Source organism: Caretta caretta, chromosome 2, assembly GCF_965140235.1.
Source record: "Caretta caretta isolate rCarCar2 chromosome 2, rCarCar1.hap1, whole genome shotgun sequence".
Classification (NCBI taxonomy): domain Eukaryota; kingdom Metazoa; phylum Chordata; order Testudines; family Cheloniidae; genus Caretta; species Caretta caretta.
In genome coordinates, this window is record NC_134207.1 from 39165377 (window position 1) to 39189250 (window position 23874).

Sequence of the window (23874 nt, forward strand, 5' to 3'; positions counted from 1 at the left end):
GCTGCTGCTTCTCTATACCTTTAGAGAAATAAATTTATTTTGTACTAATATATGCCTGAGACAAATTTACATGAAAATAACATTCCCAATCTCTCTCGTTTTCATAAAGCACCTACAGATTTAATGTACACTAGGGATAGAGTGTGATCAAGTTAAAAAAAGAAACAGTTAAAGCGGAAAAACACTTTTTTTTTTTTTTTTTTTTAAAAAGAGAGCTTCCTCTGCTTTCAAATATGAAAATGTTGGAATAGCACAACTAAAAATAAAGCAGAACTGTTAACTTAAATTGAGTTTGTGAAACTACTATTTTTGTTTCTGTCTTCTCAAGCATGACTGACCAGCAGAGTAGCTGGTGTTTTAAACAGTTGTTATATATAAGTTTCAAAAGAGTCAGATATCTTTATTTCTAACTGCAGCCACTTTTTCTTAGGATAAATTAAGCAAAAATTTATTACAACAGAATAAAACATTAAGATAGCACATAGTATTTCAATAATAGCATATAATGGGGGGGAGGGAGGCTCTATAAATGAAAATTTGTCACTACCAATAAGTACCGCTTTCAGAAACAGTACAAAAGCATGAGCAATTCTGCCACAAAAAATTTCTACATATATAACAATAAAGTACTCTTTTTTTCCCATTTCAAAAACGTCACAATTTAACAAATTATATTGCTTCAAAGAGTTCCATCACAAACTAGTCTAGTTTGATTCATCTTTGTTGTTAACCTGTATTGCCCAAACAGTATAAAAATATGTTTTTTGTACATTCCAAGAAAGATGACATTAAGCAGTTATTTAACATCAGAAAAAAATTAACAAAATCTTTTTTGTAAACACAGGACTTGTCTATACGATATGTTAATCCGCACTAGAGGAGTGTGAATTCTAGTGCACACTAGCATGTTGCACATTAACTAGCCCACATTGACCCTGCTGGAGTGCACTCTATTATATATATATAAATCAATATATTCTAATTTGATCAATATATTATCAAATAATATGACCTATGTTATTAAATACAAAGATGTGCATTATGCTATAGGTTAAAAATGTATACAGTTACAAGATAAAGGAGCAGATTTTAAATGTGCACATACTGTTAAAAAAAATATATATATATACAGCATCTTGAACAATCCAGGTAAAAGACTGACTTTATGCCATGCAAGTCTGCATAGTTCATACACCCAGCCTACCAACATCAACTATATACATGCAAAAGTTAAAATTCTGTTTAAAGTTCATAAACCCTTTTAAGACTCTCCAGGTCTTCTAAAGAAAATTGGTGATTTTGCTTTTTTGAAAGAGAATCAAACAACTTCTGAACCTGCTCTTTTTCATTCTTGCTAAGAAGCGTCAGCACTACCTGAAAAAATATAATTTGTATAATTAGTGCACATAGGTATAAGTTTTCTGTTTTTCTGTTAAGTGCTAAATTTAATAAGCTTTATACTGCATTGAGATTTTTACATTTTGAGTTTCTTGACGTTTTCATAGAGAAAAATTGCACTGAATATATGCTCTTACCTTAAACCTTTCAACTTTACTCAGATAAAGAAGGTGCTGATACACAAGGCCAGGGTCTTTTCCAAGTAGATGATATTCCAATGCCTGCATAAAGATCAGAATGGTATCCCCCTCTAGTTTGTTACTTAGCAGCATTGGCAATTTTTTGGGATCAATAATGGTTAAAAGATCTGCACAGGCAGCTTCATCCTTCTTGGCATTCACTGCATTTATAATCTGACCAAACTCATAGGCATTAGATGGTTCTGAAATGAGCAGTTTTTCAGAGATTTTCAATGGCAGACTGTTTTCAGCTCCTCCTTTGGCAATTTGGTAATTAAGCACAGCATCCTTTGAGGTACTGGTCTGTCTCTCCTCTTCATTACCCTCATTTACCTTCACAGGAAAACAACAGATCATTTTAATTTTGACATATATAATATCTCGAGTTTCATAAACCAGATGACAGCATGTCCTGCACTGATACCACTAAATTAGAGTTTACCACTTTCCTCATCTTGTGGGAAGACTTTTTGGAACATGATGGCTATTCTCCTTTCTATGTCCCACTTTTCCCTTTACAGAAATGGTATCCTAATATTCATGCAGGTTAAAAGTTTGTTTTTCTTAGTTAGCAATGCATTATTTTACACTTGTCTTCAGTATTTTGCACCCTCTTCTTAAGGAGAGAGCTGAAAGTTTTTGGCAGAAAACTAAATATAGGACCAATCACATCATAGTTTCAAATATACATACTATCTATATGAATTATAGAGCAACAGCAGTCATACTGTATTTTAGTCATAGTGAATAACTACTAAAAATAGGCTGTCTTTCAAAACATGAAGAGTCATGAAATTGGGTTAACAGAATGAAAATTCAGGGGTCAGTATCTCTTGAAATTTATATAAAATTTTTCTAGAAAGTTTCAGGGTATAACGTCTTTGCGCCTAGTCCGCTATTCTTTTCTCTCTTCAATAATCTGATTGTGTTCTCTACTTCTTTCTATTAGGGGAGGTTTCTTGATCTTATATGTAGTATATTTTGGTTAAAATGAAAAAGCCAACTTCTAGATTATGCCAGTTACATGAAGTTCCCCAAATCCCTTTGACTTTGATGGGATTCCTGCATGGGACCACTTGCACAAATGGGTCCTGCCCTAATGGTTTATATTACCATTATATAGTTCCAGTTTTAATAAAAGTTATACAACAGTTTTCAAAATGAGAGACCCAAATTCTAATCTCACACTCTATAGATCAGTAGCGATATTTCTTGTAATACAACAAAGAAGAAAGACACCCATTCTTACAGGACCACAAACATTTAGTCACAGAGAAATACCACCATCAAATGATTCCATATTTAACAGTGACTCAGTATTATCTGGGCACCAGCAACTCAGCGCAGTTGTTTTAACCTAGAATATTACATCACTTGATTCTTTTACTACAATATCAAAACTAAGGGGAAAAATAGCATTCTCTGATGATTTTGTAGATTTTTCACCCACACTCTACTTCTCCAATGCATGTTCAGTATTCCATTCCTCCACCAAACTGCCAAACTTAACTGAAGGTATAGCCTCTGACAGCACACACAGCCACAGGGGACTCCTGGACAGCATGGCCTCTTGCTGGTTCCCCAAAACAACATTTGAAAGAGACCTGAAATGTTGCATCATCAGATATGACAGCTATTTTGAACAGTGTTTTCTTCTGTTTTTTTTAAAAGAACATGTCCTCAACTTTAACATCTGAAAGTTTCTTGTTTAGGCATTACAGTCAGTTTATTTCTGCTGGAATTCTGGACGTACCCTGAAGCATCACAGATTTAATTATAAGAGTCTGATTGGCATCAAACACACACAACGTTTAAGATGTGAGTAAATTGGCATGTTTTTAAAACTAGCAAGTACATGAATAAACACACTATATGTACGAAGTATTAGCTCAAAGTATCTGTCAACATTACAGAACAAAAGCCCTATTTTAATCTTCTTAAGTGTGTGACTTCAATATTGCCTGCTTTGCAAAAGAAGGAAAATACCTCTTGTATTTTGATTTTCTTCCTTTGCTTTTGTTGGCTACCTGCTCCAATACCATTTTTAAGGTTAAGCAACTGGGTGATCTCTTGTAGTTCCCTCTTTGCTTCAGCCACATTTGGATCTATCAAAAGTACTTTGCTGAGATCATCAACACTGGCTTGGTAATTCTGAAAGGCAAAGAGGAAAAGTAAGTTGTTTTCATAAAACAATTCCAGATGCCACAGTAGGAGAATTAGCTAACTGCCACACTACTGTTCACAATTATTCGGAAAACTGCTGGGATACTGACAACAAATGAGCAGAAAGCAGCTAGATTTAGATTTAAACATGTATACTAAAGAAAACAAAGCTAAGAATGGGTTCTCTGTTCTGATGTTAACACTAATGTTATGCAGCTAAATATTTACAGATGATCTCTGTAAATATCCAATTTGTAAATAAATTTGCTCTCAGAAAATCCACCCCCATTAGCAAATACATTATTAAATAAGGCTGCTTTTATGTGTATTTCCAATTTGCTGACATGATGTAACTTAATGTCATACCATCATCAAGAATGATATAATATGGTCCAGATATACTTAACATAAATTCTGCCAAGACACACAGCTTTAAACCGATATTAATTTAAAAAAAACAAAAACACACGTTATCATATGCACCAGAAGATCCAAATAGGCTACAGCTCCATAATCCAGAAACAGCTAGACAGAAAGGACTAGATTCACACAGAAACTTCGGCATGGTGATGCTGAGCATTGCCATGCCTAACTTTTTGGTGTCTAGAAAAACACAAGGATTCACAAAGCTTGAGTTTGGTGCCTTGACTCCCTACACAATGAATGGGGGAGAGATATACACCTTAGGCAACATGCGAGGCAGCTCCTTGTATAAGCTAGCCAATAGGAGATACCAAGCGGGGGGGGGGGGAGGGGAGGAGGGGTGTGCGCTAAACCGCATCCCTCTCTCAGAGATAGGCACTAAGTCCAGGCTCGAGGGAAGCACCTATGTCTTCCTAGGTTTCCCTCTGCTTAGGATTCTCAGCTGCAAACCCTCTCTTGGAGTTAGGCACCTATACTGTTTTGGTGAACGGGGGGAGGAGGACCTCCCTCATAACTTTTAGCCCAGTGGTTAGGGTACTCACCTGGGATGCAGGAGATGTCCATTTCAAGCCCCCTCTCCAGATGAAGGGGAGGAGGAATTTGAATAGGGATCTTCACCTCTCAGGGGAGTGCCTGAAGCACTGGACTATGGGCTATTCTGATCTGGGGCTCCCACACACTCTCCTATTGAAGCTATTCCACTGTGCATAAATAATACAAAAATCATTAGGGGAGGGGAGGGAAGAGAGCATGAGAATGACTCCGTCCTCCTGCTTCACTGACTTTTTTCAGTTATTTTATCCACATTGGAACAGCTTCAACAGGAGAGACAGGCAGGGGCAGGAATAGTAGCAAGGGGCTCCATCAGTTTTTCCTGGTGAAGCTATTCCACTGTGGATAAATAACTGAAAAAAAAGTCAGTGAAACAGAGGGACTGGATCCTGGCTATCCTACCTCCCAGGTGAGTGCTCTAACCACCAAGCTAGTGTAATTCAACAGGAGAAACTGAGGGAGCTTCCCTGCTACCACTGCTCAGAAATGAGTGGTGATAGGACCCGCACCAGCACAGCAGATAGGCCCCTGACACTTCCACTCCAAGTGGGGGTGGGGCTATGATGCAGGGGCAGGCCACTGTGGGCCCTGTTTTGTGGTGTTCTCAGGGCCCTGGATTACCTTGATATGGTCTTGCTTATGAGTGGGGGATTTGACTTTGAGCAGACTAGCCATTGTAAGGGCTTTATACAGTCCTCAAATACGCAGCCACAAACAGCCAAGCAGCTTATATTATGTGATAAAAAACAAGTTACCGAGTGTGTTCCAGTTCGCGCGGCTATCAAAGTCACAAGATACATAGTGGTAAATAGAAAAGGAGTACTTGTGGCACCTTAGAGACTAACCAATTTATTTGAGCATGAGCTTTTGTGAGCTACAGCTCACTTCATCAGATGCATACCGTGGAAACTGCAGCAGACTTTATATATACACAGAGAATATGAAACAATACCTCCTCCCACCCCACTGTCCTGCTAGTAACAGCTTATCTAAAGTGATCGACAGGTGGGCCATTTCCAGCACAAATCCAGGTTTTCTCACCCTCCACCCCCCCACACAAATTCACTCTCCTGCTGGTGCTAGCCCATCCAAAGTGACAACTCTTTACATAATCAAGTCGGGCTATTTCCTGCATAAATCCAGGTTTTCTCACATCCCCCCCACCCCCATACACACACAAACTCACTCTCCTGCTGGTAATAGCTCATCTAAACTGACCACTCTCCAAGTTTAAATCCAAGTTAAACCAGAACATCTGGGGGGGGGGGGTAGGAAAAAGCAAGAGGAAACAGACTACCTTGCATAATGACTTAGCCACACCCAGTCTCTATTTAAGCCTAAATTAATAGTATCCAATTTGCAAATGAATTCCAATTCAGCAGTTTCTCGCTGGAGTCTGGATTTGAAGTTTTTTTGTTTTAAGATAGCAACCTTCATGTCTGTGATTGCGTGACCAGAGAGATTGAAGTGTTCTCCGACTGGTTTATGAATGTTATAATTCTTGACATCTGATTTGTGTCCATTTATTCTTTTACGTAGAGACTGTCCAGATTGACCAATGTACATGGCAGAGGGGCATTGCTGGCACATGATGGCATATATCACATTGGTGGATGTGCAGGTGAACGAGCCTCTGATAGTGTGGCTGATGTTATTAGGCCCTGTGATGGTGTCCCCTGAATAGATATGTGGGCACAATTGGCAACGGGCTTTGTTGCAAGGATAAGTTCCTGGGATAGTGGTTCTGTTGTGTGGTATGTGGTTGTTGGTGAGTATTTGCTTCAGGTTGCGGGGCTGTCTGTAGGCAAGGACTGGCCTGTCTCCCAAGACTTGTGAGAGTGTTGGGTCATCCTTTAGGATAGGTTGTAGATCCTTAATAATGCATTGGAGGGGTTTTAGTTGGGGGCTGAAGGTGACCGCTAGTGGCGTTCTGTTATTTTCTTTGTTACAGTGCTAATAAACAATGGCCACATAAACACCACCCTATACCAGAAACCTACTGACCGCTATTCCTACCTGCATGCCTCCAGCTTTCACCCTGACCACACCACACGATCCATCGTCTACAGCCAAGCTCTGCGATACAACCGCATTTGCTCCAACCCCTCAGACAGAGACAAACACCTACAAGATCTCTGTCAAGCTTTCTTACAACTACAATACCCACCTGCAGAAGTAAAGAAACAGATTGATAGAGCCAGAAGAGTTCCCAGAAGTTACCTACTACAGGACAGGCCTAACAAAGAAAATAACAGAACGCCACTAGCGGTCACCTTCAGCCCCCAACTAAAACCCCTCCAACGCATTATTAAGGATCTACAACCTATCCTAAAGGATGACCCAACACTCTCACAAGTCTTGGGAGACAGGCCAGTCCTTGCCTACAGACAGCCCCGCAACCTGAAGCAAATACTCACCAACAACCACATACCACACAACAGAACCACTATCCCAGGAACTTATCCTTGCAACAAAGCCCGTTGCCAATTGTGCCCACATATCTATTCAGGGGACACCATCACAGGGCCTAATAACATCAGCCACACTATCAGAGGCTCGTTCACCTGCACATCCACCAATGTGATATATGCCATCATGTGCCAGCAATGCCCCTCTGCCATGTACATTGGTCAATCTGGACAGTCTCTACGTAAAAGAATAAATGGACACAAATCAGATGTCAAGAATTATAACATTCATAAACCAGTCGGAGAACACTTCAATCTCTCTGGTCACGCAATCACAGACATGAAGGTCGCTATCTTAAAACAAAAAAACTTCAAATCCAGACTCCAGCGAGAAACTGCTGAATTGGAATTCATTTGCAAATTGGATACTATTAATTTAGGCTTAAATAGAGACTGGGTGTGGCTAAGTCATTATGCAAGGTAGCCTGTTTCCTCTTGTTTTTTCCTACCCGCCCCCCCCCAGATGTTCTGGTTTAACTTGGATTTAAACTTGGAGAGTGGTCAGTTTAGATGAGCTATTACCAGCAGGAGAGTGAGTTTGTGTGTGTATGGGGGTGGGGGGGATGTGAGAAAACCTGGATTTATGCAGGAAATAGCCCGACTTGATTATGTAAAGAGTTGTCACTTTGGATGGGCTAGCACCAGCAGGAGAGTGAATTTGTGTGGGGGGGGTGGAGGGTGAGAAAACCTGGATTTGTGCTGGAAATGGCCCACCTGTTGATCACTTTAGATAAGCTGTTACCAGCAGGACAGTGGGGTGGGAGGAGGTATTGTTTCATATTCTCTATGTATATATAAAGTCTGCTGCAGTTTCCACGGTATGCATCTGATGAAGTGAGCTGTAGCTCACAAAAGCTCATGCTCAAATAAATTGGTTAGTCTCTAAGGTGCCACAAGTACTCCTTTTCTTTTTGCGAATACAGACTAACACGGCTGTTCCTCTGAAACCTGTCATAGTGGTAAATGTTCATGCACCTAAGAGACTGTTCATGCCCTAGCTGTGAATTTCCAGTATAGAATTGTTTTTCTTCCAGTCTCTATTCTCCTTCTTTACCCTTTCAATCTAGACAACGTTCAGATTTAAGAAGTTTTAAGTGTCCCATGCAAACTTTTTAGATTTAAATTGAGCTTCTTCTCTCCCTCCTCTGGAGACTTTCATTTTCACTAGCAGAAACTTTTCCTGCTACTCACGCTAACTTTTCCCTCTCAAATACATCTCAATAATTTTACTGACATCCACATGTACCACATTAAATTTCACTCCATCTTTGATATTTACTCTTCAAATATTTATTACAATATTTATATTTATAATTTGTTTTCCTTCCTCCCTTTTACATCTTTAGATATTTAATTCTTCACTTTTAAATCAATCAAAATCTGAGATCAATTTTGTTTTTTTCTTCTGTTTTGTTTTGTTATTTATAATTCTTGGAGATGGCAACACTGCAATGTCTTATCCAAAGAGAAGTCAGTCATATGATGTGGTGCTGACAGCTAGCCAGCTCAGGTCACAACCTCAAGAAAGTGTTAAGTGTACCAATTCACTTGTTAGAACAGAACAAAAGAGGATGTTATCACATTACATGTACATGGCATGTGCCTAGTAATTACATTTGCTTTAGATGCATGAAAGCTAGTGAAATAATAATGTTATTGTCTTGACCTATCTGTTTCCTGTGACTGCTATCTTTGTACTTAATTAATCTTAGATCAAAGATGTATTAGGATAAGAATTTACTTGATGTGCAAACTTCATGAAAACCAGTGACTGGCACCTGTACTGGTTTTCACTTATCCATCCCTATTATAAGGAATAGCACGCAATTGCATTATGCATATCACTGTAATTGAATCACATGTGTATGCATAGGAAGCAGAATGTTAATTTCAAAGCAAGGGGTCCTCGATGTGGTGACCCAAGGTCAAAGATCAAAATGCATTCTTCATCACAAGAAGAGCCCATGCTGTGAGTGCAAGCATTTGCCTGACTGCTTTCTCAGGAAGACAGCTATAAAAGTATGCCCTGAGAACGATCCTTATCTCTGGACTGATGAATTCTGAGCAATTGGACCAAGATCCCTAGAGCCATTCTAGGAAACCCTGACAGACTATGGGAAACCAACAAATTACTACAATTTTGCTATCATACTGGACTTACAAACTTTTATTCACCTGTAATGTATTTTACCTGCTTTAACCTCTCAATAACGCATTTCTTTTTCTTAGCTAATAAATCTTTTGTTTAGTTTACTGAAGAAACTGGCTTCAGCGTTGTCTTCGGTGGGATATGAAGTATACCTTGACATGGGGTAAGTGACTAACTCTTTGTGGCTGGGAGTAACAGAATGTGTGATGATCTTTGGTTTTAATAATCTTTCATTGTTAAGTCCAGTTTGTCTGGGTGGTCATAGAAGCTGGAGTGCCTAAGGGGACTGTCAGTGGCTCCATGGTAAGCTAGTATAGTGATCCTGTAGCACATATTTGTTGCTGGTTTGGTTAAATCTAATTATAGAGTATACCACCAATCTGGATGTGTCTGCCCTGTTTTCTGACCGTCTGAGCCAACAGCTGTGACCCATTCTGGACACTGTGACAGATGATCTTGGGAAATGTATATGTGCTAGGTCCACCTGTGTTCTGTGTGTGCATATGGCAGGTCTCACACTACAAGTATACCATGTAAAGTGTATTTCTGTTTACGTCTTCAATAAAATTACAAACATGTTTTTAGAGTACACAAAAATGGGGAAGTTTCTTAGATTCTTGAATTTCTTCCTATATTATTTTAGGAAGAACAAATGCCTCACTGATCTCTGACTACCTGTTTGGCTGGTTAAATCACTCTCAAACTTCACTGTCACCTATATTAATTTCTACAGACTACAATGACACAGAGAGGTCAATTGCAGCTGATCAATTACAGGTTACTTAACAGAGCTAAGGAAAACATTTAACACAAAGCAATACTTTGTCTTCTCACTGGTTTTGAAGAGAGGTGAAATTTTCCTTTTTTTTTTAAGCTGCTGTAGTTTTGCAGATTTTTTTTTTTTAATAAGAAAAGGAATCTGATTTTGTATCATGCTTACTAAAGCCTACATTTGGAACTCATAGTAGAGTATGAAGGCAACTGAAGGAAAAAAAGTGTACATTCAGTCTGCTGCGTTACTTGATTTCAAGCCATTCCTTAACTGCATGCTCAGCAGTGCTCATCATTACATTGGGGAGACCTCAGCAGGGGAAGGAGATTGTATGAGTATCAGAAAAAAATTAAAAAACAGTAGAATCTTGTTTAACTCAATTCCAGTTAACCAAAACTCTGAGTTACTCCCTGACATTACTGCATGCATGAATCAATTACATGAAATCGTTATTCAAATAATTCTTTTGGCCCCAAAATATTTATACAGTGCTTTACTTTTGCCAAGTACTTTACCAACATTAAAAAACAGCCAACATTCCACACCTCTCTTGTATTTACAAATCCACTGTAACTATGTAAGTGTCTTTGAACGAGATAGCTGCAAATTTAAAAATATTTAGGAATACCTGCCATGTTCTTTTTTCTTACCTGTAGTCCTTTGTATGCTAGAGCTCTTCTATAAAAAGCTTTGACATTAGCATCTTCTATCTGAAGAACACGATCACAATCCTGTTTAGCCTCTTCATATTGATTCAATTTTAAGTAACAGAGAGCCCTAACAGAATACAATAAAACACAGTTCGGTTTAAGGGAATTGTAACATATTGCAGTGCCAACAATTTCTGACTCTCAAAGGTTAACTATGTTGCTTGTTAGAATTCAGCATCAATACATTTTTTTAAACTTTGGAGTTCTTCAAAAATATTTATAGTACAGATTATTACAGCATTAGATTTATAATATTTCCACATGGCCAATTCCTGCAATCTTTTCTCAGACAAAACTCAATGAGACTTTCGCAGTTACATTAAACACATGGGTAAATGTTTGCAGTATCAAGGCCTATGCCAGCATAATACACCCTAATACTGTAATGGGGCATTAGTTCAATAGTGGCTATGGAAAAAAAAGAGAGTGTCACCTAGTTCATCACTACCACTACTTTTGGCAGCACTTTGCAGCTAGGTATTACTTGGAGGTCTCACATCCAAGTACTGACCCAGTCAAATCGTTCTTAATTTGTGCGAGTTGATGGGATTACAGCAGGTTTAAGCAATTCTATAAAAATTAATGCTGCTTCATTGCCGTTTCTAACCATCCAAAATGGGTAGGGATCTCCTACTCTTCAAAGTGGACCGAGCATATTAAATAATGTGTGAAAAGTCTCTTCTACAGGCACTGCAGGAAGATTTAAAAAGGACACTACACGATCCACTAAATTGTGGAACTGCATAGCATCCTCAGAAGGCAAGTAGGTCGAAGCCACTCCCACATGTTCATCTGGGATAAAGATAATCCATTTCCAAATGCTCCTGCTCAAAGGGAAAGCTACCTCCTCATCTTCCTCTCCTCAGAAAGCATTTCTGGCATGACCATCTGTAATGTTGGCCGATCTGGAGAAGCCAGATCCGAGGATCTCAGGACTGCCGTATCCTTTGCAGAAGAAACATTTCTTCTCCTCCATGTGGAGGGTAAATGAAAAATTCCTGAAGTGACCCCCAGGACTGCCAATCTCCCCCACAACTGGTTTTGGGGATGCAGAACATAGGGTGATACAAATCGAGCCACAGGTGTCTGCATTCTTCCACTAATTTCCTCCTGGTAAAGATCCAGGTCTGCATCAGAGGTAGAATGCAACGGGGATAACAGTGGCTCCACAGGAAAATATGAAGATCCATCTCTTTGTGGGGATCCTGTAGGGCCATAGTAGGAAGAACCAGAAGCACCTTCTGACCAAGTCTTCCTAACAGGAGACGAGGACGATGATCTTGGAATCAGGGAAACATGACTCCTTTTGGAAACCACATATTTCATATTTGGAACCAATGAACATACCAGAGCCAGAAGGTGAACGTGGGCTGCCAAGGTGACAGAGCTCCCTGGGACCAAGGATGTAGCTGGAACTGACTTAGGGACAACAATGTATCCGAAGAAGTGGACAACATCAGATCCAACATTATACACAAATCCATCTCCCTTGCTATTGAAGCTGGGGATGGAATGGGTCTTTGCTTCGTAACTGTAGAGGTCTTGTCAGAATCAGACAGATCCAAAAGTTCTGAGGAATGGGAACTGTCATTGGTAACAAACAGTTATGTCCCTATGCTGCTTTTTTCTTCAATGTCAGGACAGAGGGAACTGAAGGAGCTGTTGGCCTTGATTCTGTCACCAATTCATTCCATCTTCCTGGATCTGGAAGTGGAAGTCGGAACTGATGCTGGTCCTGCAGCCTCAGGAGTTCAGCCAGGGTCAGGTAATTGCAAGCATGAGGGTTGGCACTAGTGTGGTCAAACTGTCTCTCAACTTCTCTTCCAGAACAGAGTTATTCAGATCTGACCGCATGGCCCTCAGTTTGGACTTGCATAGCTTTGAGGGCTTGACTGGGGGAGCTGAAGGAACATGATCTGGCCCCGACAGGGGTTGCAGCCTGTTAGAACCATTCAGTCGCGGGGAACCACTGGAAGCCCCAGCAGCTGAGACTGGTCTCTTAGACCCAAGATGTGAGGACTGATTGGATCCAAAGGATCTAGCCAAGAGAGCTATCTTGAGACGTAGGAACTGCAAATGAGTCACCCTGTCCTTGCAAGCTCTGGGAGTGAAGGTTTGAGAAACTGAACATCCAGAAGGTGAATGTCCTCCTCTCAGACACTTGAGACCCCACTCCTCTCATAAAATGCCAGGAAGGCAGTTAGGCAAGAAGTGTACCTCTTGAATCTCAGGTTTCAGAGTAGCAGCCGTGTTAGTCTGTATTCGCAAAAAGAAAAGGAGTACTAGTGGCACCTTAGAGACTAACAAATTTATTTGAGCATAAGCTTTCGTGAGCTACAGATCACTTCATCGGATGCATCTCAGCTTTTTCTGTTTCAATTCCACCATAGTTCAGAACCAGGGAAAACACTAACTATACTAAAAAAGAAAAGGAGTACTTGTGGCACCTTAGAGACTAACCAATTTATTTGAGCATGAGCTTTCGTGAGCTACAGCTCACTTCATCTGATGAAGTGAGCTGTAGCTCACGAAAGCTCATGCTCAAATAAATTGGTTAGTCTCTAAGGTGCCACAAGTACTCCTTTTCTTTTTGCGAATACAGACTAACACGGCTGTTCCTCTGATAACTATACTAACAAAGCTAACACTAACTATCTAAGAAGAGAAAGGCTCTGGCATCAAAGAGACCATAGAGGTTCACATCTGTCGAGGTATACTGTTGGAAGGAACTGAGGCGGTGAGGGGGCTCTCTGACCCCTTTATAACCTTGCCCTCAGAATATCAGTGACACTGAGGAGAAAAGCAGGGGGCATGAGATTGCTTTAGCTGACACTGCTAGAAGAAGGTTCTACCACAAGACAGCGCAGCACCCATAAGTAGGAATATGCAGAACCACTTGAAGAAGGATAGATAAGGTTTAAAATAAAAACAATAGTTATTTGAACCACAACTCAAACATGTGGAAAATCTAATTCTCTGTTTATATAAAAAGATGACTCAGGTGGCATAAAATTAATATCTGCAGACACAAAAGAAAATCATCATAATATATTATTTATTACACTTACAAAGTGTGGCAGAGCTCTTTACCTGTTAGTGTAGATAGCACATTCCTTGGAATTTAACTTCATGCACTCGTCGTATTTCATTAGAGCTTCTTTATATTTACCCTTCTTTACCAATTCATTTCCTTCATTCTTAAGGGTCCTGAAATTCTCTTCAGTTTTTTCACCTTGGTAACAAAAGGACTAAAATGTTATTTAAAAAAACACCAATTCGTTAAAAGTAGATTAATAATCCACCCAGATTAAGCAACAATACATTGCCCCTGGAGTATCTTGAGGGTCACAATTTTGATTCCTTGAGTCACAATCTCTCTCCTCGTCTCCCCACTGCTCCAAGGAGGAAACAAATTGTACCATGCATAAACCTGGCACAGTGTATGCTCTCCAAAAGTGCTGCTATACATTGGGAGAGAGGGCAGAGCCAAAGTGCCAAGTTTTAAGAAAGTCAAACCACAGAACGGGTGGAACTCAGTGGCTCAGCACCTGGAACCTGAGTTTGTTGAAGTGCTAAACTATCTTTTCACAGCAGAAGTAATCACAAGTAAAAAATTAATCATATAGTAAACAGAAAATGTTGAATGATGCATTTCTTAACGTAATAAAAAGTCCAAAAATTAAGAATCTGAATAAATGTAAATTAAACTATATAATGGCTTAAATAAATGTATATAGGTGTAGTTTATCTCCCTGGTTAGCAAAAAAGCACCAAATTTAGCATAAAGGCGAGATTTAGTTGAAAATCAACATGTTTTAATGGTTACCAACCAAAGAGAATCAACTTTTCTTTAGGAAAATAACTACAAAGTACAAATGCAAAAGGCAATTAAAATTGATTTAAATCATGATTAAAATCAATGATTTAAATGACACTGATTTTAATCAATCCACCCTGGTTACACTTGTCCGCCCTCCCACATTCCCTCCTTTCTGTTTCATCCTCTTGTTGCGTCTTTTCCTGAACTAGACTGCAAGCTTTTCTGGGCAAGAACTCTTTCTTACTATGTGCTTGTAAAATGCACAACACAGTGGGGCACCAGTCCCCACAAATAACAAACAACAACATCATCATAGCCCTTCATGTGCAGTAATGAAAATCTAAATTTACTGCTGTTAAAAATCCTGCTAGGCTTAAACTTGTATAATTTCTTAGATTCAGTAAACCAAATATAAAGAGACCCACATGCTTAACAGACTGTATACACAAGGATCATTTTAGCCAATAATGAAACTGAATAAGGTCTTGGGGTAAAACATGGCAGCCATTCTGCACTAGAAACACTACAAAATAATGTACTTAGGGGAAAATAAAAAGTAACCTATCCAGTTGAAATCAGAGGGGAATTAGACAGGCAGCATGTAAATAGCCTGAGTCAGAATGTGGCCAGGACACCAGGACTAATTATTCCAACTGTTGCTAACAGTGCCAGGTGACCACAGATTTTTATATCTGAAAGAAGTACTGTCCAGTAGCCCTGTGTTCAGGGGTTAGCCTACCTGTGCCAGCTAGTGTGTGTAACAATAGCAATGAAGACAGCACAGCATGGGCTTCAGAATAGGCTAGTGAGTCAAGTACATATCCAGAGTCTATGCCAGGCTTGTACTACGCTGCATTGAAGCCTACGTTGCACTGTGTTCACTGCTATTACCCGCACTAGCTGCATTCAAGCTGTCTCAGACAGATTAGCCCATGCAGCTTTTCCTGTGTAGACATATCCTAAGAGAAGACTATCACCTTCTCAGTTACCCTTCACCAGGGGAAGTAATTATGCAGACTTCATTTAATCCCTTTGTAAGTAAGTAAATAAATAAGTAAATGTATGTATGTATGTTACTAACCTAAAGTGTGTTCCCACCCAGTGCACAGTTGTTGGAGATTTTCCCTCAGCGATACTCTTTGGGGTGGCATGTGCACCTCACCTGCCTCGCATCACCATACAAAAAAAGGGGGTCAGAGTTGCCCCCAACTCCCCCCCATTGCTTTTTATCAAAAGACTACAATAGGGAGTGGAAGGAGGGTAGGCTGTGGAATGGATATATGTAACACATCTCAAAGGAAAACAGTTATTGCTAACAACAGGTTAGTAATCATTTTTCCTCTTCATATGATTGCACATATCCTTTCAACTTCAGGTGACTTTCAAGCAGTTTGATCTGGAGCAGGGGGATTGGAGTCTCCCTGAATAATGATTGGAGGACCACACATCCAAATCTGGCATCATCTCTTGACTGCTGACAGATGACATAATGTGAAGTAAAGGCATGCACTGATGAACAACCAGCCACTTTGCAGATGTTACTCCTGGGTGAAATCTGCGCCACGTGTGCAATGCAGAATTTGTGCAGAATTAATGTTCTATGAAGAAATTCTTTTCCCTGCAGAACTGGCAATGCAGAGCTGCTGGCCAACCTCTAGGGGCCACTGGACCCATGAGAGCCCAGCTCCCCAGCTTGCAAATAGACACTGCCAGGGAGAGGAGCTGGAGGGTTCCAGGCAGCTACATTTCCCAGCACACCCTGAAAGAAGAAGGCAATGTGCAGAAAACTCCATACAAGCCTTGGACCCAGCATCAGGCTGTTTCTCACGCTGGATCTCTGGGCTATGTGGAGAAGGGGGTACGAGTGTCTGGGCCAGGGGGCTCTGTGACTGTACTCTTGGGGAAGGAGGTGCAGGTGTCTGCCCCCCCAACTGGGCTCTGAGGGGGAGATGGGAAGAGAAACAGGAACTGGGGTGTCATAGGGGTTTCTTTAATTCTCTACTCCTGGGGGAATTTTTTTGTTGTCTGTATTGTTACATACATAGCTGCTGACAGGTATTTTGAAAAAAATTACCAAAATAATTGAAACTGGTGTGATTATATAGTGTTATTCTGACAAATTAAATTTGCAGAATTTTGCAATATTGTTCCAGAACATTAGTTCTGCACAAATTCTGCAATCGCAGAATTTTTAATTTTTTCTGTCATAGGACTGGAGAAAAATGAGTGATTATCAATTGGCGGGTGGACAGCCAAGGTAGCTGCTAGATGCCATTAGTTCCATCAAGGTCCAAGACCTTGTTGTTACAGATAAAACAAAAATAGTCCAGCACATGACGGATCGGAGTCTGGACCAGGGAAATGCCTTTTTGGTGTGACCAAATGGAGAATCTTTTCCACTTTTCCAGGTAAGTAAACCCAGTAGAAGGCTTTCTACTATTTAAAAGTACATCCTGAAGCACCTTTGAACAAACCTTCTCCTGAGGAGTTAGCTCAGAGCATCCAGGCAGTCAGGTGGAGGGGGCAACCAGGGTCCTGAGAGTTCAGGTCTGCATCCAGTGGTAGTGGCAATGCAGCTCTGGGAGACACGGTCAGTAATGTGGAAAACCAAAGTTGCCAAGGCTACACTGGAACTAGGAGTATGACTTGAGCGTGGTCCTGCCTGATTTTCATCACCTCTAGATAGAACTGGAACTGGAGAAAAGGAGTGCAGGAGCTTGTCCGTCCAGAGCTACAGGGAAGCATCCATCTGAGACCTTAGACTGTGTGCCCTGCTTAAGGGCAAAAGCGATGACACTTTCTGTTGACTGTTGTTGTAAACACGTCTGTATGGGGAGTCTCCCCCAATTTGAAAATGAATCTGGCCTTGTCTGTGCAGAGACACCATTCGTGGTGACTGGTGAAAGATCTGGTTAATCAGCCTGCACGATGGTTTTGAACACCCAGAAGGTGAGAGGCCTTGAGATGGAATGGAGTTGACAATACAGGAGTCCCATAGCCACACTGCCTCCTGGCATAGCACAGTCAAATTGGCCCCTCCTTGCCTGTTCACATAGAACATGGCCACTGTATTGTCTGTGAGTATGATTTCTTCCCTTGATGTGGGGAAGGCAGGCTTGACAAGCTAGCCGGACAGCCCTCAATTCTGACATTTATATGTACAGTTAAATCCTGAGCAGACCATAAATCTTGAGTCTGCAGGGACCACAGCTGAGCCCCCAGGGTCAAAGCTGGTTGAGAAGGAGCAAACAGAACCCCACACACTCATTTGAAGGGTCTGTCCACCAATACAGAGAGGCCAAGATCTGAATGGGCACCTGAACCACCACGTCTAGAGGATAACGAATCAGAGAGTACACAGATACCAGACACCCTTGCAACTTCCAGTGACAGAGCCTGACAAGCCAAACTTTGTAAATCCATGAAGCCCTATGCCCCAGATATCTGAGACAATTCTGTACTGTCATTGTAGGATGGGCCTTCAGGTCTAACACAATGGTCAGCATCATCTGGAATCTTACCTGGGGAAGGAAGGCCTCGGCAGAGTCCAAGACCACGCCTATAAATTCTATCTTTTGTACAGGTGACAGGATTGACTTCTTGTATAGATGAGCAACTCTAGTGGAGTTAGAGTGGATGACTGACATGCCAGACAGTACCTATGCCTTGGACTGGCCTGCCACCAACTAGTCGCCTAGGGAGGGAAATATGTGAACTTCTGACTTCCTCAGGAATGCTACCACCACTGCCATGCACTTTGTGAACACCCATGAAGTTGCAGACAGGCCCAACGGCAGTACTGTAAACTGGCAGTGGCACTGATTTACCAAAAACCTGGAGGATTTCCTGTGGCTTTGATGTGTTGCCACATGGAAATATGTATCTTTTAATTCAAGGACAGCATACTAGTCTCCAGGATGGGAAAAATGAAAGCCTGTGTAACCATGCAAAACTTTATTTTCTTCAGGTTTGTTGAGCTGTCACAGGTCCAGAATGGGTCAGAGACCTCCCTTTCGGGATCAAGAAATAATGGATCAGAGGAATAAAACCCCTTTGTTCTGTATAACTGAAGAACTTCCTTTATGGCTCCCAACTGGAGAAGAGGTTGCTTCTTCTCTCCTCATGAGAGTGGTCTCTGAAAAGGGATGGAAAAGGAAGGGAGAAGCACGGATAGAAAGAAACTGAAGAGTGTATCCCAATTCCACTGTGCATAAGACCCACTGGTCTGTAGAGATGTTGCACCAAGCACTTAGGTAGTGAGATAACCAGATGGCAAACTGTGAAGTAGAAGAGGTTGGCAATCCAGAAACTAGTAGGCTGACCTTGACAAAACACATCAAAATATTTGCTTATAACTCCCAGGCAGTCTAGATGAACAAGTATCTATTGCAGAAGGAGAGAACGGTCTTCTATAACATCTGCTCTCTTTCCTGGCCAGATCTTTCTGATGAGGTGTGAAAGAAGGATAACAGTGAACCTACTGAGGACAGAACAGCTTCCTCCTTAGTGCAGATGTATAAATGCCCAAAGACTGAGTGTCGCCCTGAAGTCTTTTAGGCTATGCAGTTTGTCATTTGCCTGCTTAGAGAAGAACGATGACCATTCAAAGGGCAGATCCTGTATCATCTGTGAATACCTCTTAAGGAATATCCAATGACTGGAGCCATGGGCATCTGCATATATTGTAATGGACAATGCCATGGCTCTAGCCACAGAACCAGCAGCATCCAAACTGACCAGAAAGGAGATTCTGGCCACTAATTTACCCTTATCAACCATGGTGAGAAATTTCTGCCTCACATCCTCTGGCAATTTGTCTTTAAATTTTAATAGATTGTCCCAGAGGCTAATGTCATAGTGTCCCAGCAAAGATTGCTGGTTACCAATCCTGGGCTGCAGACCTGCTGTTGAATAAAGTTTTCTGCCAAAGAGATTCCCTTTGTTTGCATCCTTTCCTTTCAGGATTGATGCCTGTTGACCCTGGCATTCTCTCTCATTGGCAGCTGAGAACAACAACCACCCTGGAAGGGGGTGGGTGAAAAAATGTTCATTTCCCTGTGAGGGGATATATCTGCACTCAGCCCTTTTTTGCTGGGGGGGAGGAAGGGAAAGTTTGAGTCTGCCACAGCATGTTAGTGGGCTCCAAGATAGCTTCATTATTTGGGAGTGTCATTCTAGATGGTTCCACAGAAGCTAAGATGTCAACCAGCCACTGTAAATGTAGAGTTAACAGGTCCTGATGAACTCTGTAATCCTCAGAGGATGATGAGGCACATTCCAACACCACTGCCTCATCATGCGATGAAGGGGAGGAGGACAAAACCAACTGTGGTGGAGCCTCCACCAACTCCTCTAAAGGGAGATCCAACAGACCAATTTTCTCCCGCTCAGTACCAAGCCTGGAATCAGGAATGGTCTTCCATGGGACCTGGCGTGGTAAATCTTGGTGCCTACTCAAAGAAGCAGAGCAGGGAGGGTGTGGCGACAACCTGGAGGCATGCAGAAACCCCCAAAGGGTTCATAATGGCCATTGATAAGGCCACGGAGCCCAATTTCTGCCTAGGCATGGGTCTCTACTTGATGGCCAAGACAGAGCCTCCAGGGGATACCAACAATGGTAGGCAGTAGAAGGGGAACATTGATGTTTGTGGTCCAGGGGTGACATGTAGGAACCGACCTCAGAATCCGCAGATGAAGCCACCTCCTCCAACAAAGAAAGAGCTGTTCCTATGAGTGCAGAGGTTCGATGTCAGGTGCCTGGAGATGGCGGTTCTTGTGAGACAATGGCTGGCTTCCCTGTGGACGGTATCACATGAAGAGGCATGCAGGGAAATGGAGGCACTCACGGTATCATATGCTGGGATGACAACAATAAAGGTATCGTAGGTGCCAGTACTGGGCGAGAAGACTCTTGGACTGCCAGCAAAGCCTGCACAGAGAAACTCAGCAGAGAGTCTGCCTCCTGAGTACACAGTACCAAGACAGTCTTCTGTATGGTTCAATTAGATGCAGCCACTTCAGGGTTGGTCTCAACAGCACTGGTGCTGGCATCAGAGTTGACAGGATTAAAATCCCAGCAAATTTGACACCAATCCCTAACATGAGTCTCCTCAAGACACTTCAGGCAACAGGAGTGTGGGTCACTCACTGGCATCAAGTTTTTTTCAGGAATCTCAGGGCTTGATGCCGGTGACTGAGGTATGCCCTGGCAATGGGAACTGAAGTGTTTAAAAACACTTCAAAAGAAAACCTATTTCTATTACTAACAAACACTAAAACGAACACCAACTGTACACAAATATGAGGGAAAGATAATTGGAATATCATATTCCAACAACCATTACAGCCAGTAAAACGGAACAAGGAGGGTTCGAGGTGGATCTGTCCTTTATACCTTTATGTGGTGGTGTGAGGCAGCAGAGAGCTCATGTGCCACCCCAATGGGTACTGCTAAGAGAAAAATCTCTGACAACCGTGCACTGTGTGCACACACACCTGAAGTTAAAGGACATCTGCAATCACTCGAAGAAGAATGCAAACAAGGCCAAATCCACACACTAGGTTCAATAGACAATCTTATACCAGACCACCACGAATTACATTATCTTTTGATTTAGACAGTTATAACTAATTTGATTAATTTTCAGAACAGGTTAGATCTTATCACTACAAATCTGACCACTTCTCTCCATGATTACGTGCAAACTCTTCTTCATGGGAAGGTTATTACAGAGTTATATAGCCAACGTTTTAATTCTTACAACTGGAATGATTTAAAATAAGTCAATTTTAATTCAAAACAAACAGCAAGTTCCATTCCTGAGGTTACAGAAACGTATACCATCAATCCTTACCAAAATCACCTTTTCAAGCTAAAAATTTAAACATTTATTAAGCAACGTATCTAACTGAACATAAGAACTGCCATAAAAAGTCAGGCTACTGGGCGAGATGGACCATTAGTCTATCTCCAAAAGTGGCCAGTACCAGAGCTGCAGTCAGACCAGGGCAATTTTGGAGAGATCCACCGGTCTTTCCATCTCTGCTTCTGGCAGTCAGAGGTTTAGGGTCACCCGAGCATGGGGTTACACCCCTGACCATCTTGAGTAATAGCCACTGATGGACATATCCTCCATGAACTTCCCTACTTCTTTTTTTAATTCAGTTACACTTTTGGCTATCACAGCATCCCATGACAATGAGTTCCACAGGCTAATTGTGAGTTGTGTCAAAAAGTACTTCCTCTTGTTTGTATCAAACCTACTGCCTATTAACTTCATCAGTTGACCCCTCGTTTTTGTATTTTGGGAAAGGGTAAATGCTTTTCTATTCACTTTTTCCACACCATTCATGATTTTACAGTCCTCTATCATATTCCCCACCTCCCACCCCCATCATCTCTTTTCCAGGCTGAATAGCCACAATCTTTTTAGTGTCTCCTTGTATGTAAGCAGTTCCATACCTTTGATCATTTTCGTTGTCCTTCCCTGAGCCTTTTCCATTTCCACTATATCCTTTTTCAAATGGGGCAACCAGAACTGGACACAGTATTCAAAGTGTATGCACACCATGAATTTACATACTGGCATTACAATATTTTGTCTTATTTTCTATCACTTTCCTAATAGTTCCTAAAGTTCTGTTAGCCTTTTGACTGCTGCTGGGACTTGAGCTGAAGTTTTCAGAGAACTATTCACAATGACTCAAGATCTCTTTCTTGAGTGGTAACAACTCATTTAAAACCCACCGTTATATATGAGTAATTGGGATTATTTTTTCCAATGTGCATTTCTTTGCACTTACCAATGTTGAATTTCATCTGACATTTTGTTGACCAGTCACCCTGTTTTGTGAGATCCCCCGGTAACTCTTTGCAGTCAGCTTTGGACTTAACTATCTTGAATAATTTTGTATCTGCTACTTCATCATTACAGAAGTGAAAGGTAAAACCAATTTCTGTCATTACTGAGGACTGGGCAAATTGGCAAAGTGATGCATTTATAACTTTAAGAAAAACACTGTAGTCTGGGAAATTTAAACTCAAATTAATTGATTAAAAATGCTGTTTTCGCTCTCCATTTATCTAGCTTGCGTTCCCTACATGGAAAGTGATTTTCCGTAGTTGTACTGTGGTTGAGTATGCAATACTACCCTTTCCCTATAAAATCCAAATTACTGTAAATGATTACTGCCTGGTCTTATTCTTTGAGTCAAATTTCCTTCTCAGGCAAAATTCTAATGTACATTGTTGGTATTCAACAAACAAATAATACTAACATCAATTTTCAATCTTACCTAATATTACCAACATATCTGCCTCCACCCCTTCATTTATTTTTTGCTTAGTTAATTCATCTTGTACATAGATCTGTTATAACTATAAATGTGTTTTTTGTTTGCAGTTGGTATACAAAAGGTCAAGAGTAATTCTTCAGATCACCTTTCAGACAGCAGTAATATCATTAATTCTTTAGTATCTCAGGAGTGGAGGTTGATTGAGGACATGCCTTTTTCCGGTAATAAATTATGGTTAGATCATCTAATGCCATGGAGATTAGGAGAGAAAAAAATACTTCCTGTAACTGAAACTATGTCTACATGGCCATGTAGTTCAGACTATGGGGGATGTGAACTGAAGAATGCATTGTATAACTGTTCTGTGTGGACGTTGCTAGTGCAAACTGAAAAGTATCTAGTTCACATTAACATAACCCCATTTGAAGAAGGCTGTGCTAATACGAACTAGGTATCTTTTAGTTTGCACCTGCAGCATCCACGCAGCACTTGGCGCACACAATTCAGACAAGCCCTGAGTTCCCTGAAAACTGCATGCTTTAGAAACAAATGTTTGCCATTCTTATGGGTTCACCACGTTGTATACTTATCATGGAATATTAGGGTTGGAAGAGACCTCAGGAGGCCATCTAGTCCAACCCCCTGCTCAAAGCAGGACCAACACCAACTAAATCATCCCTGAGCTAAGAGGTAACATTACTAGTGGAGAGAGGCTATGCAGTAGTCACAGCAACCTTCTATCATGATGTAGAGCACGACTCTACTTTTAAAATAAATTGATGTAATTAAGGTTAAGTAAACAGGAAAGCCACTGGACAGTTTCAGTGGGTATCAACATATTGCTGATCAATATTCTTACCAAGTGCATTTTTATTTATCTATCTATTTTTATTTATTTATTTTTCTAAAAGAAATGCACATTGAAAACTCATCCACGGGGTGGTA

The 23874-nt window shown here is 41.0% G+C and overlaps 1 protein-coding gene across 3 annotated transcripts in view; it reads right to left on the minus strand.

Annotated features, from left to right (window-relative positions):
- Positions 1-375: 375 nt before the first annotated feature.
- SPAG1 (sperm associated antigen 1) overlaps positions 376-23874 on the minus strand; it is a 67495-nt gene continuing 43996 nt past the window's right edge. For all 3 annotated transcript variants that reach the window (XM_048841354.2, XM_048841352.2, XM_048841353.2), the window contains exons 15-19: positions 13905-14046; positions 10755-10881; positions 3564-3728; positions 1536-1910; positions 376-1374 (exon numbers count right to left, since the gene is read on the minus strand). In XM_048841354.2, the coding sequence (XP_048697311.1) occupies positions 1243-1374; positions 1536-1910; positions 3564-3728; positions 10755-10881; positions 13905-14046 (941 nt within the window). In that variant the 3' untranslated portion in view covers positions 376-1242. The remainder of the gene's footprint in view (positions 1375-1535; positions 1911-3563; positions 3729-10754; positions 10882-13904; positions 14047-23874) is intronic.